Consider the following 18,573-nt stretch of genomic DNA (forward strand, 5'->3'; position numbering starts at 1 on the left):
TAGCTATTCTTGGTTCCTTGATAATCGTAAAACTCCGTTGCTTTGATAGTTTTCAAACATGTTAGATATTTTGTTAATATATTGAAAATAAATGAAATTATTTTATTTGAAAATTTTAGAATCTAATAAATTAGATATTTATTAGATGGGTTTTTAATGCATTAAAGACAAACGCGAAATTATTTTATTTGAAACGTATACATAATTATCTCGTTTAAGAACATTCGAAATTGGTAAATTATGAAATAAACTCAAATAATAAAGAGTTCAAAAGATATGAAATATGAATTATTGTTTCAGTTTATAAGGCCTAATAATACATATAAAATAAATGCAGCAGAAAATGATTATGAACTTAAAAATAGACAAAGAATACATATTGAATCGTTCGTTTCTTATTCAGTTTTGAAATGCTGCATTTGGAACCACAAAAGCCGGTTCTTACAAACTATAACTCGATCGATAAAAGTTAGAAGAGAGTTGGAGACTAGAAAAAGGTGAACCGAATAAATCAGTACAACAATTTCGCTTAACAGATCAATAATAATTATGTTCTTCAACATAGATATATTTACATATATAGTTGTCTTTTGCAATTATTCCATATAGTATACATATATACTTTGCAATATATATATCGTTATCACACCTATAGTTAATTTGTTCCGCAAGGAATGATATGTATGTGACGTGCCCCCATTAGGAGACACGAGGCAACGTTCCGTTTGACTCACCTTACGTATAGTATAACAATTATAAAACCAGCCTTCTAAAAAATTACCGAAAATGCCAACTTCCTTTCGCAAAGTGCGTTAATGATGGTGCGTATACTTAGGTCTCACGTCTTCTGTTCCTCCTTATAGGAACGGAAAATCATTGTAAAAAACAAATAGTTTGCTAAAATTAAATAATTTCTTTCTATGTATTTTTATAATCTTCCTTCTGTTTTTTGATAACTTATTATTCTTATATACCTAAAGAAAATAGAGAATTATGGGCAAAAGATCTTACGCTATAGCTAATGGGCATGCGAATATTTTTACAGCGTTTCTTTACATACGAGGTGGACTGCAGTAATTTCGTAACCGCATTCGTACTTTCAGTTGTTGATAAGTATCCTTCATAACGCTAACAAGACTCAGTTAGGATTTTCATGAGCGTTTTTCTTATCGCAAGTCATCTAAGACTCAACAACTTAATGGACAAGTTAAACGAAAGTAAAATACGACTTGATGAGATCCAAAAATTTACGATCTGTTACATTTTTAAATAAAAACGATCGGAATTTATATATCGTAACAGGTGCCTAAAATTATACTATGATAACATAATCTGGCATTAGCATTCAAATACATACATGTACAGTAATGTACATACGATATTGTAATTACAATTAATTTTTTTGATACTTTCATATTTAATGTAGACAAATCGTTTAAATATGCACACCATTAGAATGCACATTATAAAAATTTTCAACAGTGACAAACATTTGTTGTAAATCTTTCGAATTTTGATATTCTCTTATATTCATATGTCGGAGATGAAAGAACACCGGAGCCTTCCCTCTGGATCTTCGGGAAAATCCGTAAAATAGTAATTAAAGTCTACAGCTGTAATTAAACAATTTGCCGTCATTCTACCCAATTGTACTTATTTACGATTTGTGACAATAAGCTTGGGTTCGTAGCGACCATCAGTCGCCGAACGTAGCCGCGGTCAATGGGACGAACGCTCCGCCTAACAAAGGTATGGAGTAATAATATAGCCTTCATTAAAAGAAATACCCGTAGAGGTACTCGACAGTAAACATTCCAACGGTTCCTTCGGGCAAAATGATTACCAGATGTCGATGCACCTACACAACACAAGTTCAGCTAGCTTGAGGACCTGCTACAAATCTTAGTATTTTGTTAATTAAGGTTCTTCAAACGGACAAGCAGTCTTTGTCCCAAATTGAATCCGAGGATCTCGTGTCCTTAGACACACCCCATCATAGTTTTCCTCTATGGCATCATCGGGACGGGAAGTCATTCCTTCTTGCGATCCTCTCGACGAAAAGAGTAACGCCTTACGATCAGTGAATATTACGCGTTTTATTAACAAAGAGTGCGACTTAGATTTGTGAGCACGTACATCTATCATCCCGTTGACCGCGGATTCGTTATTGAATCTAGGATCATTGTCATTAGCTTCCCGAGTATCTAAGTACCACGGTTATTTGTCAAGTTCTGTAATAATCGTATTTGCACTAATCAATGTCTTCTCTATTGCATAACGACAATGTGTAATCCAAATGAAGATTCGTTTCACGCCCCTAACTCTAATTCTAATGTAAACCCGACACATAAAATATTGCCGAGTATGAAATCAATCGATGCGCAACGGTTAATATATTTATAATCGATTTCTGATAAATCGTAGATGAATAAGATTCTGAAACATTTTTAATAATCGTCTTGTTCCTTAGTTATATAACATTTTTAGTACCTTCATATTGTACAATCATATTTTAAGATGATCATAAAACCGTTTCGATAAATTTCTCATTTCTAAATAATAGAGAAGCAAAGTAGCTTATGAAATATTTTTTTCAAGCACTTCTGTTAGAGATACTGCGCCGGCGATATTCGGCTGAAAGCAGTAACAATTATTGCGTAATAAACGTCTATGAAATAATTCATAAATAGTGACGTGAATAATAATTATTAACGAACGGGATTCTGATGTATAAAATAAAAATTTCATTCTTAAAATATGACTACAGGGACTGATCTTTCTCTATTAACAAAAGTTATTCTCTCTATATTTCGACAAGTTACATATTCCCCTGCATTCTAAAATTAACTTCTCGCGTTATTCTTTTCAGTATATTCAATAACTCGAAAGTCTTACTTATTTATCGGTCATCGGAAGCGTGTCGTTATCATTCATTTCTAAGCTACTACGTTTCCATTGAATGACGCTATATCGTCGACATTTGTTTAAACCTGCGGTCTCAATTGAAAAAGGACATCGACGATGCTTTCATCGGCTAATGTTGATATATCACCGACGTTTCTATCCCCTGCTGCGATTTTTCTAAGTATACGTCTCATAATCTTGCCCGACCGTGTTTTTGGTAGTCCTGGCGCGTGTTGAATCACATCTGGTTGAGCGAAGGGGCCGATTCGCTCGCGCACTATTGATAACACATTCAGATTAATATGTTTAAGAACGATAAATTAATTATAGGTTGAAATTATATATTCTTAACTACCTCTCTTTTTAAGCTCATCTTGAAGCTTTTTGTCGAATTTGGCACCCTCGTTGGGTGTAACGAAACAATGAAGGCATTGTCCTTTGACAGAATGTGGCTTACTAACTACCGCAGATTCAGCTACAGAAGGATGTTCAGTCAATACACCTTCTACTTCTGCTGTAGACATAAGATGACCAGACACATTTAACATATCATCAATACGACCAGTTATCCAAAAATAACCATCCGCATCACGTCTAGCACCTGAAATTAGAAGAAATATGTACATATAAACTTGCTCGTGCATATTTTATAATAAAAATTATCATTCCACACAGATAAGTAACACGAAATGTTTCACATTACAACTCTGTCATATAACTAAAATATTGTTTCTATTAAGAAACGAAACATATGTCGGACTTCGACTGTTTTAATTCAAAATGGCTATAACCATGGTTTAATTTATAAAAACTTCCGTTAAAAAATTCCCAATAGCAGCAAGTTATGTACCTTCATCAACCACATTGACATTTTTCCAATTTCTCTTCGATTCAGGACCGTATCTCCTGACAGACACTTAATTAAATATCATTTATAAACGAATTTCAAAGAAAATACAGAATGCCTATTCAAAAGGTTAAAGCTCGCCAAATTTTCAACTCCAGAGGTGATCCGACTTTGGAAGTGGACATAATCACAGACGTTGGGTTGTTGAGATCTTCCGTACCATCTGTTTTGGTACCAAACCCTAATCAAGCGCAAGAACTAAGGGATGGAAACGAAGCTATGTACCATGGACGTTCAGTATTCAGAGCTGTTGACGTAGTTAATAACATAATCGCACCGCAACTATTGAAGTCGAGGTTGGAGGCTTGCCAACAAATGGAGATAGACAGCTTGCTAAACCGTCTAGACGGAACCGAGAATAAATCGAAACTAGGTGCAAATGCAATTCTTGGTGTTTCCATTGCCTGCTGTAAGGCTGGCGCCGCGAAGAAAGGACTTCCAGTTTACAGGTAATTAGTAGAACATTAAAATAATCAGTCACAGCTTAACGTTACAGATACAAAGCGTATAGCTTTTATTAGCCAAAAAATGTTTATTTTTAATCAACTACGCAATCTATATCAATTTCAAAGCAGATGGAGAGATATAAAAATTCTGTAGTTAATTCATTTAATTACGTGCGTCTCTCTCACTTGATTTTTTCTCTTATAGATATATTGCAGAATTAGCTGAAAATGGAGAACTTTATATCCCTGTTCCTAGTTTCAACATGATCAGTGGAGGCAGACATGCAAATAACACGTTACCATGCCAAGAATTTATGATCCTGCCCATAGGTATTCTTATTTCCTTGCCTTGTTTGTGCATATTTTTAAATTTACAAACATATCAGGAGCTGAAAGTTTCGCTGATGCTATGAAAATGGGTATGGAAGTGTACAGAGTACTCGAACGGAAGATCGCGGCTGCTCAAGAAATCCAATTACCCCTTCCGGTTAGCGACAACGGTGCATTTACACCTTTAGAACTGGAAGAAGATAAGGAAGCTTTACTGCTGTTAGATGAATCTATTAAAGAAGCAGGTTACGAAGGAAGAATTAAGATAGCGTTGGACATGGCAGCCAGTGCTTTTTACAAAGAAGGTTAAGAATGATTAATAATTACAGAAGCTGAGCTATACGATAAGCTACGACTTAACAATATTCAACAGAATTTTGTCTATACATTTAATAATTAGAAAACAATAATAATATATCTTTTTTTGATAGGAGGATACGATTTAGCATTTAAAACGGAAGAGTCTGATCCTGATGACTATATGGAGTCAGAAGCGTTGAAAGATCAGTACTTGGAATACTTAACAGAATTCTCATCTCTCGTCTCCATCGAAGATCCATTCGATCTCGACGACTGGGATGGTTGGCTCACGTTAGCTGATCAAGATATCCAAGTCGTTGCAGACGATTTAACTGCGATGAACATTGACAGAATCGAGGAAGCGATTGAAAGACAAATGGCCAACGCTATGGTGCTGAGAATGTCACAGGTTGGAACCGTGACGGAGGCGATCAACTGCGCAAAAATAGCGAGGATCAGTGACTGGGGTTATATCGTGGCGGCTTGCGAAGGAGAAACTGAAGACAACTTTGTAGCTGATTTGGCTATAGGACTTTCTGCTGGACAATTTAAAGCCGGAGCACCCTGCAGAAGCGAACGAACTGCTAAATACAATCAAATATTAAGAATCGAAGAGGAACTTGGAAAGGATGCAAGATATGCTGGTCTCAATTACAGGAACCCCTTGGCTAAATAACTCTTCACTACGCTTCAAAAATCTTTCTACCATTGTAAAGTTAAAACTGTTAAGCTTACCATCTCCCGTGCAATAATATCCATGAAATTTATCGAAATATGTGCTTTGGAAACGTTGATGATTTCCATGGAGAGACCTCATCATTCCTGGCCAAGGTTGGCGAAAAACTAGATATCCCTCGCCTTCGCCTTCGATTAATCGTCCGTCTTCGTCCAGAATTTCTGGCAAAACGCCAAAGAATGGGAACGTCTAGAAAGTATCAAATATATCAATTATATATTTCACTGGTTTGACGAATAATAAGAAGTACAAAATAACAACTTACTGCAGAACCTGGTTTCATTGGAGTAGCACCGGGAAGAGGAGTGATCACGTGGCCACCAGTTTCCGTTTGCCAAAACGTGTCTGATATACTGCATTTTCCATGACCCACAAAATTATAAAACCACAGCCATGCTTCAGAATTTATTGGCTCTCCAACCGAACCCAAAACCTGAAACAATAAATTATTTTACAATTTCAATCTTCTTAGTGTAAAAACTATATTGTATATATTCCTATAGATATCTCAGTGTCTTCTTTTCTTACTTTGACTTACCTTTAAAGTAGACAAATTATGTTTCTTTACCAAATCATCTCCAAACTTCATTAGCGATCTAATTGCTGTTGGCGCAGTATAAAATTGCGTGACTTTATATTTATCGATGACTGCCCAGTATCGATCATTTCCTGGATAAAACGGTGTCCCTTCAAACTGTAGATTATACATTTATCAAGACAAACTTATTATTACATAGTAGGCATTTTGAATCAAAGAAAAAATAAAATATCTCCAGACTCACAATAATAGAAGTAGCTCCATTTGCTAACGGACCATACACGACGTAAGTATGACCAGTGATCCAACCAACGTCAGCTGTACACCAGTACACGTCACCAGGGTGATAATCAAACACATACTTAAACGTCGTGGCTGCATAGATCAAGTATCCGGCCGTGGTATGTAGAACGCCTTTTGGTTTCCCCGTGGAACCACTGTGCAGGAAGAAATATTTCAGAGTTATTTAAGATAAGAAAGAAATTATTATATATTATTGTAGTATCGTGGACAAATGGCCTAAGAAATATCTGGTGAATCATAAACAATATTGCGGGAAGGGCTAAGTGCCGTTAGAAAGAGCCTGGCAGTTTTTACCGGGGAGTCGAGTGCGGAGGAGTCGAGTTGAGTAGTCGTGAGTTGAGAGTTGAGGTGTGAGGAATCGAATGGTCGTGAGTTGAGAGTTGAGGCCTGAGGAATCGAGTAGTCGTGAGTTGAGAGTCGAGAGTTGAGTTGCCGAGTTCTTACGAGTTGTAAACTATTAGTTGTGAGTTGTGAATTAACTATTTAGTTCTAGCACATTACTGTATTTAGTTCACGTTAAGTAATCATCGTTTCTTATCTAATCCATTGTAAATAGATCTATCGATCGATAAAATTATTATATAGGATAAATAAACAATTCCTATATTATATTATTCATACACTATTTTGTTGGGAAATATACCTTGTGTATAAAATAAAAAGTGGATCTTCCGCATTCATCCAAACTGGATAACACTTGTTTTCAGCATCTTCCACTTCATCGTGCCACCAACAATCGCGGTTATCGTCCCATGGAATTTGTGGGATGTTAGAATCATTTCCATCGCTCGTACCGTTCACTCCATTCGTTTTTTCTTCAATACGAATTCAAAAAGTTAAGTCTTAGATTAATAAAAAAGTTATCTCTGTTTTATCTCTTTTCCTTTTCTAGTTATATTTTCATCTTTTGTTTTGTATCTGTTAGGTACATTTGTGTCCCGATTTTTGCTATCCACGTTAATTCTACGATTATTATTAACTGAAAGTCTTTATTCCATTATACCTGTTGAATGTAGCTTGGCACCGTGTGGATTATTCAGTCTTCTCAAATGTGCAACTACTATACAACACTCAACCACGTGGGTATACTTTTTAACTTTCTTCAAAGCATCGTCACAGATAGTCTTCAAAGATATAAGCTTCTCGCCCCTCCACACACCGTCAGTCGTAATCAGAATTTTCGCTTTTGAATCCATGATACGCTCCGCCAGCGCGTCCGATGAGTACCCTCCAAACTAATTGAACAGTCGTTTTATAGCATTTTCCATTTTTATGGCGATATTATGAGATATTAAAGACATTTAGTTTGGACTTTAATTAATTAAAAGTTACATGTTTCTTCTATCATACCAACGACATTAATATTTTTTATATTTATAGAGATTTATCAAGACTTAAAACAAGTTACATGTTTCTTCTATCATACCAACGACATTAATATTTTTTATATTTATAGAGATTTATCAAGACTTAAAACAAGTTCTACTATAAGAATAAAATAGCCCATATATTATTTTATGGTTTAAATACAACGTTTATATTTATTTAACGTTTTAAATTTTATGACTGAACATGTATTATACACTAAAAGATAGAAATGATCTGGTACTCTTATTCACTATGGTATTATGTATGACATTTTTAATCTATGGGCCTTTTAGCTTTATTGATCTCAGTTTTCCTTCGTCGTAACTTCAACAAATATGTCTAATAAATATAACTACACGTAAACAAAGTGTATATTTTTACCATAAAAAATATTGATATTATCCGTTGAGCGAAAGTAATTATTGCACTGCAATTTTTCTTTTCGTCTTGTTTTTTGTCTTATTTGTCGATGGTATGACGTTACGTGTGATATTATGATACGCCTGTTAATTATCTCGAACTTAAATGGAAAGGTAAAGTAGATTATTGTTAGCATTGCCTGTTCGATGTTGACGTGATTTTTATACACATCTCTTACGTAATAAAAAGAAATTATATGACATTATTATAGTTAGAGAAAAAAATTCTGTCCGGAAATTAAACGAAAAATGAACAGATATCAGAAAAATTTTTAATTTAGCCTTTTAAATGTTTACTTTATTCTATCCAAAATATGTACGTATACGTAATATCTAAAACTGGAGTAATCTACATGAACCATTTTTATCTTTCTGAATAGCAATAATACGTCAATGCTGATACAAAGCGATATGAATTTACAAATCAAATAGTTAATAACGAGCTTTGTACGTTGTATGTCAACAGGAAATCGCATTATGTAAAATGAGATAGTCTCAGGTTCTATTAAGCTACGATTTGAAATCTCATGGTTTCTCTGGGATTAACAGAAAAATTCTTTACCACTACGCTGTGAACAGCGCCGATTCTGGTACACGCGAGCATGGCAATAGGCAGTTCCAGGATCATAGGCATGTAAATCGCAACACGATCTCCCTTCGTCACTCCTTTGGATTTTAAGACATTTGCAAACCTGCATACTTCCTCCAATAGTTTTCTGTACGTCAGACGTGAATAATCGTCCGGGTCGTTGCCCTCCCTAAAATATGAATACATCACTCGATTAATTCCTGACAAACGTCATTCATTGTTACTTTTGAACCGAATTGAATGCTTCTAAGTAATCCTCATGACGAAATATACTTGTCTATGAAAGATTGGGAACACAAGTGTCAATGAACCAATTACCCACTAATTGATCTATGCCTTAGGAATACGCATAATGGAATAAATTCAGCTGCATTTAACTTCTTAAGACCTTTTCTTATTTCGTTATTTCATTGTATACATTTTTATAACATTAAGTCTAAAAAACTATTTTTCAATAAGAATCCTCTATTTTTGTATTTATCATAAGTGATCAAACTTATTATATAAATTATAAAAAATTGGTATGCCTTATCTATTAAGTAACAATAGTTCAAAAATAGTCAGTTTAACTCTCAGTTCACACACGCGTATTAAAGAAGTTTAAAGTTCAAGTTTCATGCAACTCAAATATTCCACGTGTTAGAGTATTTTCGTATGTACTTTGCCCCGATATTTATGACTAAATCCAATTTTGATCATACCCGATAGATTTAGCAGCTACGACCTTATGAATTTATCCATACACCTTACGCGACGATAAGGAGTTTCTTTTTGAATAAATACATTTTAAGGCCATTCAAAATCTCTTTTCATAATTTAAACATCGTTCTCAGATGCTCCACTTAACACTTGATTACAAGAATGATAATACATATAACTGGATTTTAAATGTGTTATAAAAAATGTGCTTTAATTACTATATTTTAGAAACAAAACTTCTCTCTCTCTCTCTCTTTCTCTCTGAATAAATAGACATTAAAGCCATTCAAAGTCTCGTTTTCAGACGGAAATAATTTTCTTTTTAAACTAGTGCTTGTTTACGAAAACAACAATATAATTTCATCCAATTAGTTACCATGAAACAGTACTTTGCATTTAAAACAACAAATACAAATTTGTGATTTCACGTAAAATTCAACAATTTTATCAGGTTTTTATGTAATACCTGACTGCTTGTTTGTCAAAACTAAGATCCGCTATAATACGGTTCGATGATAAGAATCACATCTATACCCACGCCTATCAAAAAAAAGAGATTAACCAATGCCACATATTAAATATCAATACGATCACGTGAAAATTGTAATAGTTATATAAAAATCGTAATCGCTATTCTCTTGCTGACTAGCCTGATAACATGCTCGATTAACGTTCGATGACAAAATATGTTCTTCTTCGAGCAGTTTAGACTTTGTTTTGTACATATCACATTCAAAAAACAACATTTCTTACATTCATGGTAATTTTTTAACGGTATTTTAATTCCATACATGCTTTCACACGTATACCTTTTCTGGATTTAAATTTCTAATTAATAGTTACTTTCAGAATTACTAATGCCAGTTAGCGTAACTGCTGAAGTACTTAATAGTACGAATAATATCTGCAGTCTAAAAAGGAAATATCCCAAAATTAAATGTCCAATGGGAAATACGTAATACCTACAAGCCTTGTAGAAATAAAAATTTCAATAATCACGATAAGTAATGGAAATATTTCGCTTTTGTATAATCAATTAAATTATACATTCCATAATTTATATAATGTTCGTAATTGCCTCCTTTCGTTCATTTACTCAATGATGTAAACACAGCTATCAATCAAGAATTATAAAGAATTTTATAATTCCTTCTTTGCGTTATGTAACTCTATTCGAATTATATTCGTAAACAACCATACTACGCGCGCAAACTTTGATTTTTGCAGCTGCCACGTTTTGAGAAACACATAAGACAGGCATATTATCCAGTCACGTGAGCTAACGTGATCGTACCACGTGCACACGACCAATCAGGATATCGTAACTGGTAGTGTGCCAAATTTTGAACGAATAGCAGAGCATCGTACGACAAGCACAAACGATAGGATAGAGAGAACAAGTGTCTGACTCACTGATCGATTGTATGAGCATAGGATTTCTCCACCAACTTTTCTACTGCCGCTCACTATCTGAAATGATAGCGATAGAAAAGTAGAAAATCGCGACCCGTTGAAAAGTATTCGATATTCGACGCCTGGTATAGTCTGGTATAGCAATTGCTGAACATTTCTTCTAGTAATATAAAATTAAAATAACTGTATATACAAACGAAAATTAAAAAATATACTAATACGACATTCATAAAAACAAAACAAGAATGAATAACAAAATTTTTTTTCACGTAACTTTCGTTCTGGAGGTCTTAGTCAAAGTAATATATTCAGAGGCAATATACACTTTGTACGAAGTATTAATTTTATGACATATAAATTATTAATCTCTATTGGTAATACATTTTTGTGTTAAAGTTTATATTACATCATCTTAGAACTTTTAATAACTCCAACAAGATAGATATACAGTATACAATAACGTAATTTTAATGTTAAATTTATAATAAGAAAAGACTAAAATATCCTAAACTGCTTAATTTTAGACAATAAATAAATTAACCAATATAAATACCTTTTTCAATTATAACTGCCTTATCATGAATAAAACGAAATTAATATCAAGTTCAGAATAGAAATATTTTTCAGAAATCAAACAATTTTTATCTAGATCTAGTTTACAATGTACTGCTTCTGTAAGAATAGACGATATTCCTCTTTTCTAAGATAAAATATCAAAAGAATATTTGGAAAAAGAATTAGAGAGAAGTACGTTGTGGAAATGCTTGGGTCAGTCAGTAATGTCACCCGACACTTTCCAAATCGCGTCCAAACACGACGAATAGTAGGTACTACAATGAAAATAAAGAAATTGTATCACTTATGCAACACTTGAATGACTTGCGTGTATAAACGACGGTATATTTTGCATAGCAATGAACCACTGAAAGCAGCACCGTTCAAACGGACGCTTTGAATAATTGTATTTAAGCTATTTAGTTCAGAGAGATACCAAGTTGCGCTACGTGTCGAATGAAAGTCCCTGGTGAACGTAAAAGCGTACACGCATAATGTTTTATGGTCTTTCAATAATAAGCACAGAAGCTACTACGCCAGAACGCTGCTCCTGTAACGGCAGATTCTTTTAGATTTTTGTGATACTCGCGAGAGGTTCGTTTCAAGTTCCTATAAAAACGAAATACGCCCGTGAATTTTTTGTTTGTGGAATTTCTACGCTCGTTAAAACATTTGTGTAGTTAAGTACATGGTGTTCTCGTTGAATATTCATACAGATTTCTCGTGAACGAAAAGTAAGAAAGTAGGATATTTTACACACAGTAGTTAAAAAATTAGAATTTGAAAGAAGGAATTTTTACAATGATTTTGAAAAACAGATATTTTAAGGTAAAATGTTCAAGTATGGCGTAAGACAAATAAAAGGTTGGTAAAGAAATCTTTTTGCTAATTCCACGAATATCATTAAGTGACGATATACGAACAGTGAGATTTCTTTTGAAATCGATTACAATATTACATATAATGTATTGTAAAATAAAAATGTGAAACAAAATTAAGTATTAATGAAATTCGTGCTAATAGTAAGTCAACGCCTTTGTTAATAAATTGAGATAATCCGTTTGGTTGTGTATATGTTAATCTTCGAACAAAGGTGTCTTCGACTGCTTTTTAACTCGTTTTTGATGATATATTGAACATCTGCGATATGAATATAGAAAGTCATTTGTTTTATTACATATATATTTTCTTAATTGAACAAATAAAGATCCTATGAAATATTAATTACTTAAGAGTTTCATACACACTTATAAAATTATCAATAAAATATGTGTATCTATACGACGTAACGTACGTGGATATTGACGATACTATTTAATAAAAAAAAAAAATAAAAACAGAAAAGAGTACACATATGAATTACTCTTATCACTCCTTATTCTCAGGCAAACATATCGTGTATTCCTTTTTTCAGGCGCATCAGTTACACGAATCAATCGAATGTACTGCAGATTTCATAACAATTAAAATTCCTATGAATGTATTGACCGATAAACGAATAACAAAAAGAAACGAGACGCCTTACCAATAAAACGCAATCTTGTCGCCGTTTCCACTCTTCACATTTTTGTCCAATAGGTTGAAGCTGATGTTCGTTGACGCACCCTCCATCCATTTTATGAAAATATCTCCCTTGCTCAAGTCGAAATTATATGAAAAGAATTTATCATCCACTGCCGGAGTTTCCCAATAAAACTGTTTTGCAATTTCGCTCCAGAATTCTGTCGGATTCTTCACAGACCTAGAAACGCAAAAGACCATGAGCAATCTTGAAAGAATTTCTTTTAATACGGTTAAAGGTATGTCAAAAACGAGCTTGTCTCATAGATCGGTTGCGTTATATTCCACATGGTTTATCGTTATGATTCTTGTAATATATTGATAATCAAGAAATGATTGATATTGGTACAATGATAAAATGTGTAACAAAGAGTCTGATTATGTTCGATTGTGATTTAAACAACGAAAGAAACGAAAGGATTAGAAAACATCAGTTTTGAAATTTTTAATATATTTTAAATGATTGTAAGACTGAAGAATGAAAGATCGTGATAAGACTAAAATAAAATAAGAGATGGAGAAGTGAGAAAACGAGATTAAAGAATGATTTCAAAAATATTAAACAATTAGTTAATGATGATAATAGTAAGCTTTACTGCACTGTCGTTTTTGTGGTGTTACAGTAAGTCATAGGTAACACAGATGCGATACAATGATTAATTAGAATTTAATTGAGATTTAAATTTAGATAGGTTTTATAGGGAAGTTAAAAAGCGAATTTCTTTACGTCCTATCAAAATGAAATGTTATTGAAAGGATGATCGATTGATACAGCGATAGTACTCTATGAAAGAACCATTCATTCAGTAGGCTTTTACAGTTTAAGAGAAAATTTGAATGACAAAGATAAGAAAATATTTCATGTTTATTAAGTTAAAAGATATTAGAGATTTAATTATTACTGAATTAGTTATAGATGAATGTGACAGCCCTTTTTTATGAAGATGTAATTAAGTACGATTTGGAATAAAAAAACACTTCATTTGTGTACAGACATAAGATTCATCTAAGTTGTAAGTTTTTTCGAGGTCATTGAAGACACAAATCCTCAAGATGGGTAGAAATTGTTTCTTATAGAAAGACGCTAGACGGATCGATATCATTGTTCTATTTCCATAATACACAACTACCGTGTATCACTACGTAAAATATCTGCAATATCTAAATGTCCAAATTTTCTTTCAAACTTTGTACAGGTTTTTCTTTAAAACATTTTTAATACTGTCTTCATTCTTTAAGGTACATTTAACAATTATAGCTAAAAAATTAAGCAGCCCTATATATTTTAATTTAAACAAATAAACGAAAATGTAAAACTTATTAATATTTTCACTCATTGGCATTTTTATTACTAGCATCTTAAACAGTCAACATTAGAAAATTCGATTCAATTATTCAGAACAGTTGGTATTATTATATTCTGATACTTATTGGTAATTATATAATCTGTATGGTTCCTGGAAGATGTCAGTACAAATCACGCTTCAAAATCAATTTTTCTCAAATAATAGCTCCAGTATATACACAGGGTGCACTTAATAAATACGTTGACACTTTATTTACGATTAATACACACGCGTTACCATCTATCAGTATTCACCCTCTTTCTTTGTCCCCTACTAATTCTAACACCGCTGCACCTAATTGCATAGACCGTAAAACAAATCTTCCATTACCTACGAATAAATGCGAGATTAACTTCATCGAACAAGTTGTCAGTGATTTATAATTAAAACGAAACCATTAAATCGATTATTCGAAAAAATTGATACTATTCAGTTGGAATTACAAATATTTTCGCCAACTGACTCTTAAATTTCATATTTTCATTCATAAATGGTAGATAATAAAATATTAGGAACTTTCGACCGAGCTGTCCCTTGGTCAACATTATTGATTCGCAACAGCCTCAACGTTCCACCTAGAAATAACACTCTTCACAGGAGTGCCACTAAAACTTAGGAACAGATCCCGATTTGTAATTATAGAAACTACCATTGAAAAAGTAAAAGCGCGAAAAGAAGTTAACAGAAAGGGAATGAAAAACATCATCGGCGAGATGTCAAAGACTACACCGTGCCATCTGTCATCATCCCTCTTGTACCGACTAAGCTGGACAACACGTCTCTTATTTCAAATAGAAAACACTTACTTTTCATGCATATTTCTGTATTGTTCCATGCTGCTGCAGTGCGCATTTTTCGCGATTTCAGGATTGGGGTAGTACAATCTGTCCGCCATCTTCCTGGTTCCAGTGTTTCAAGTTTTAACCCTTTTCAATTCCACGATCCTTTGGCTTAGGGGGCTCGAGTAGTTAATCGATAAAGTGTAGAGTGGAAATCCGACGACGACACTTGAATGCGTAATTTTATACAACTCGTTTTGTACTTTTTTTTGTTTGAAATGAATACGTTGCAAAGGATAAAGGACGGATACCACGATTAAATTTAAGGTGAACGGAGGAGGCACTGCAGTTACTTGGAAGCATGCACCTCCGCTCTCTTTTTCGTTACAGCTCGGCTGATAAACCGCGACTGGGCTAGATTTGCAATCTGGCAATACCGTCGACCAATGTTGGCGTCAGTGTTGAGAGGGAAGGCGCTGTCAGGGACGTATCTCCTGCCGTGTCGCTAGTGACCCACGCTGGACTTTCCGCTCAACCATTTGATATTTTGGCTATAAAAAGATACAGAATCATATAATACTTCCTGGAATCTCTTGCACAATAATTTGTCAAGTTACAAATTGTTTGTTACAAACTTTGTTTCTTACAATATTATAATTTTACGTGGAATAGATAATCAAATAATTCATTATTTATAGAATTTGATTTGTTTTATTACCAAACCTGATTGACGCGTTATAGAAACTTTATCAATAGTAATAATTTGTAAAGTTTCACTGATAATATCAAACCCATTCTATCATAATATAAGAAGATTCAGACATCATGTTTAAGTATAGAATTATAACATGTATTGCAACGTGTTGCACACTAAGCCCATATTTTGCAAAACAAAGTTCTTTTAATAGATATAACAAATACACTGTGTGTATCACCAGTAAAAAAATAAGTATTTTATGTCTTTGTATTGTGTCTCTTTATACAATTGATATGAACGAGGTTCTTGAACGAGATAAATAATATTGCACATGTTAAAATATAGTTATATAATATTACTACGTACATTTGGGATAATATGTTGAATATACGTATTATATAAGTTTGTAAACTTTGAAATGTAGTTTACCAATTGACTTGAAGTGCCTGGTCGCATGTTGCGCAATGCGAATGCGCAGGAGTTAGACAATTCCAAACTTACCGACACTCAAGTGATCAAACTTAACCTTCTTATTGCCTTTTTTCCATTAATTGTATCATGTTACTTATTTATTATACATATAAATATATAAATTACGAAAATGTTTCTAAATAAATTTTACACTAATTTCCAGGAAAAATATTCTGGTCTAATAAATATATTTGATACTTTTATCGCTTCGTAATTTCACAACCATGTACAATGTCTGCTAGGTATCAAATAAAATTATTAAAAAATATTATTGCTACGACAAAAGATTAGAAAGATTAGACTTAGCAAATTAAATTGTCAGCAAGATTAGAAGTTACCTACTGTACCGTGCGATCGGCGGTATTTCGATTTGAATGCATCCATATTGATCACGTGACCATGCATTCGATATAGCGTGAAAGTACATAACCTTTTTCTGAAATTTTCAAAACAAAGAAAATAAAAATATATTTTTATTGATTACACGTAGTTGTATGGTATTCCCTAATACATTGTTATACAAATTTCTAAGGGTAATATTGTCGATACGATATTATTGTCTACTTCCTGTTGCTTTACGCCCATCTTACTGACGCCTTTAATTACTTCATTCTCATTTGAAAACGCGTAAATAAAGTACGTACGTAAACTGTTCCAAACTCATGAAAAATATTATTTCAATACAGACATAAAAACAATTTTTTAAGTAGCTTAACATAATTTTCCACTAGCAATTACATATCTCGTTAATGGATTATTCGTTTATACATTTTTATTTTTTGATGAATGACTTTTATTAAGTCATATGAATTAAGTAATTAATATCGAAACTATCGTTGATATACCAAAAACTATAACCATAGTAATAAGATGAAAAGATAGTTACAAAATTGAAATATCTTTTTCTTTAAACTATTAATGCTCTTCATATCGATCTTCGCAATCGCAATATTTCCAGCATTATTAGTCAATTACGAAGAAATTGGACTATCAATAGACTGATATGTATAACAAATGTTCTCACGTACATATTCATATATTCATATGTGTATTCTTGCTTCCTCTAACCTTTTACCGACCGTTTCTATGATTTCTCACTATCGATAATGCAAAATGCGGATTTGATCACATACAGTATTCTTGATCAAACACTTCAAAACCACTGATACGATGATTATAAAACAATGATATGAGAGTCGAAGTAGGATCAATTTACATACTCTTACAGGATATGTAGTTGGAATTTTTATTGCTTTGTCGTGCACGTAACGGTGAACGATATCGATCTTGAATCTGACAAGGACTCGATCATTGTTGAACGGTTGGTAGTCAATAAAACATGGCAAGGACTCGATCCAAGGTTCGATCGTAATCGTAATAAAAAGTTTCTCTTGCTTGATAATTTTACACGTGGAATATACGTTTCGTTTCATCATTAATATTAATTTTGCTTATATGTTTACAATATTTTTATCATTGTTTTCATTATTATTATTACATGTGTTGTAATAATATCACGTATTTATCAAAATATTTGTACAGTATAAAGATATAACGAACGTAATTTGCAGGGCTGGACGGGGAATAAAATTTTCCATTTTCAGTTCATTAATTAAATTCTACATAAAGCGGCCCCACGTCTCTACCGGCTCATTCGGAGTTTTCTCAAAAATTCTGGCCACCGCTCCTGTCAGTTTGGATAAGAAGTTAATTATAAACTTGACGAACTTTCTTTGGCAACTTCCTATGTGTTGAGGTTATTCGATGTGTAAACAGAGAAAATTCGTGGATAAATTGTAAGGCAGGAAATATATTTAAATAGAAGTGTAATTATAAGTAAGAATACAATTTGAGCTGGTGTAGATCCGCACGCTAGCTGTGTTACCCAGTAACTGAAAACCCCGGAAGCCAACGTCGCCTGTCTACTGTTTACGGTCTGACTTCGACGCAGTCTTTTGTCTACGCGCTGTCGATGGCTTCGGTGCTTGAGAAAACTAAAAAGACCAGATGTAGAGTTTTCAACACTATGTAATTATTTTCGCAGAAAGGAATTAATAATTTGATGTTCAAATATTTGACACAAAAATTTCTTTGTATTATTGAATTGCATTGTGTGAAATAGCGTCAAACGAATAACATTCTGACAGATGTGTGAATATCTGAAAGGAAATGATATTTCAAAAATGTACAGACAACGATTGATCTATTATTAT

The 18,573-nt window shown here is 33.2% G+C and overlaps 2 protein-coding genes across 3 annotated transcripts; one reads left to right on the top strand and one right to left on the bottom strand.

Annotated features, from left to right (window-relative positions):
• Positions 1–523: 523 nt before the first annotated feature.
• Positions 524–15,736, bottom strand: AcCoAS (acetyl coenzyme A synthase). The gene is made up of 12 exons (XM_076622693.1): positions 15,504–15,736; positions 15,220–15,420; positions 13,033–13,248; positions 8,814–9,009; positions 7,468–7,699; positions 7,108–7,279; positions 6,406–6,598; positions 6,162–6,317; positions 5,889–6,056; positions 5,623–5,812; positions 3,260–3,505; positions 524–3,181 (listed from the first exon to the last, which is right to left on the bottom strand). The coding sequence occupies exons 2-12, from the start codon at positions 15,306–15,308 to the stop codon at positions 2,985–2,987; spliced, it is 2,055 nt and encodes a 684-aa protein (XP_076478808.1). The 5' UTR covers positions 15,309–15,420; positions 15,504–15,736; the 3' UTR covers positions 524–2,984.
• Positions 3,851–6,086, top strand: LOC117159379 (enolase). Of its 2 annotated transcripts, none has more exons than XM_033339152.2 (4): positions 3,851–4,260; positions 4,463–4,587; positions 4,644–4,892; positions 5,019–6,086. In XM_033339152.2, exons 1-4 carry the CDS (start codon positions 3,866–3,868, stop codon positions 5,561–5,563), a joined length of 1,314 nt encoding a protein of 437 aa, XP_033195043.1. In that variant the 5' UTR covers positions 3,851–3,865; the 3' UTR covers positions 5,564–6,086. The 2 variants fall into 2 exon arrangements, with proteins under 2 accessions (XP_033195043.1, XP_033195044.1); XM_033339153.2 differs by having other exon boundaries at positions 4,686–4,892.
• Positions 15,737–18,573: the final 2,837 nt, after the last annotated feature.

This window comes from Bombus vancouverensis, chromosome 1 (genome assembly GCF_051014615.1).
Source record: "Bombus vancouverensis nearcticus chromosome 1, iyBomVanc1_principal, whole genome shotgun sequence".
NCBI lineage: Eukaryota > Metazoa > Arthropoda > Insecta > Hymenoptera > Apidae > Bombus > Bombus vancouverensis.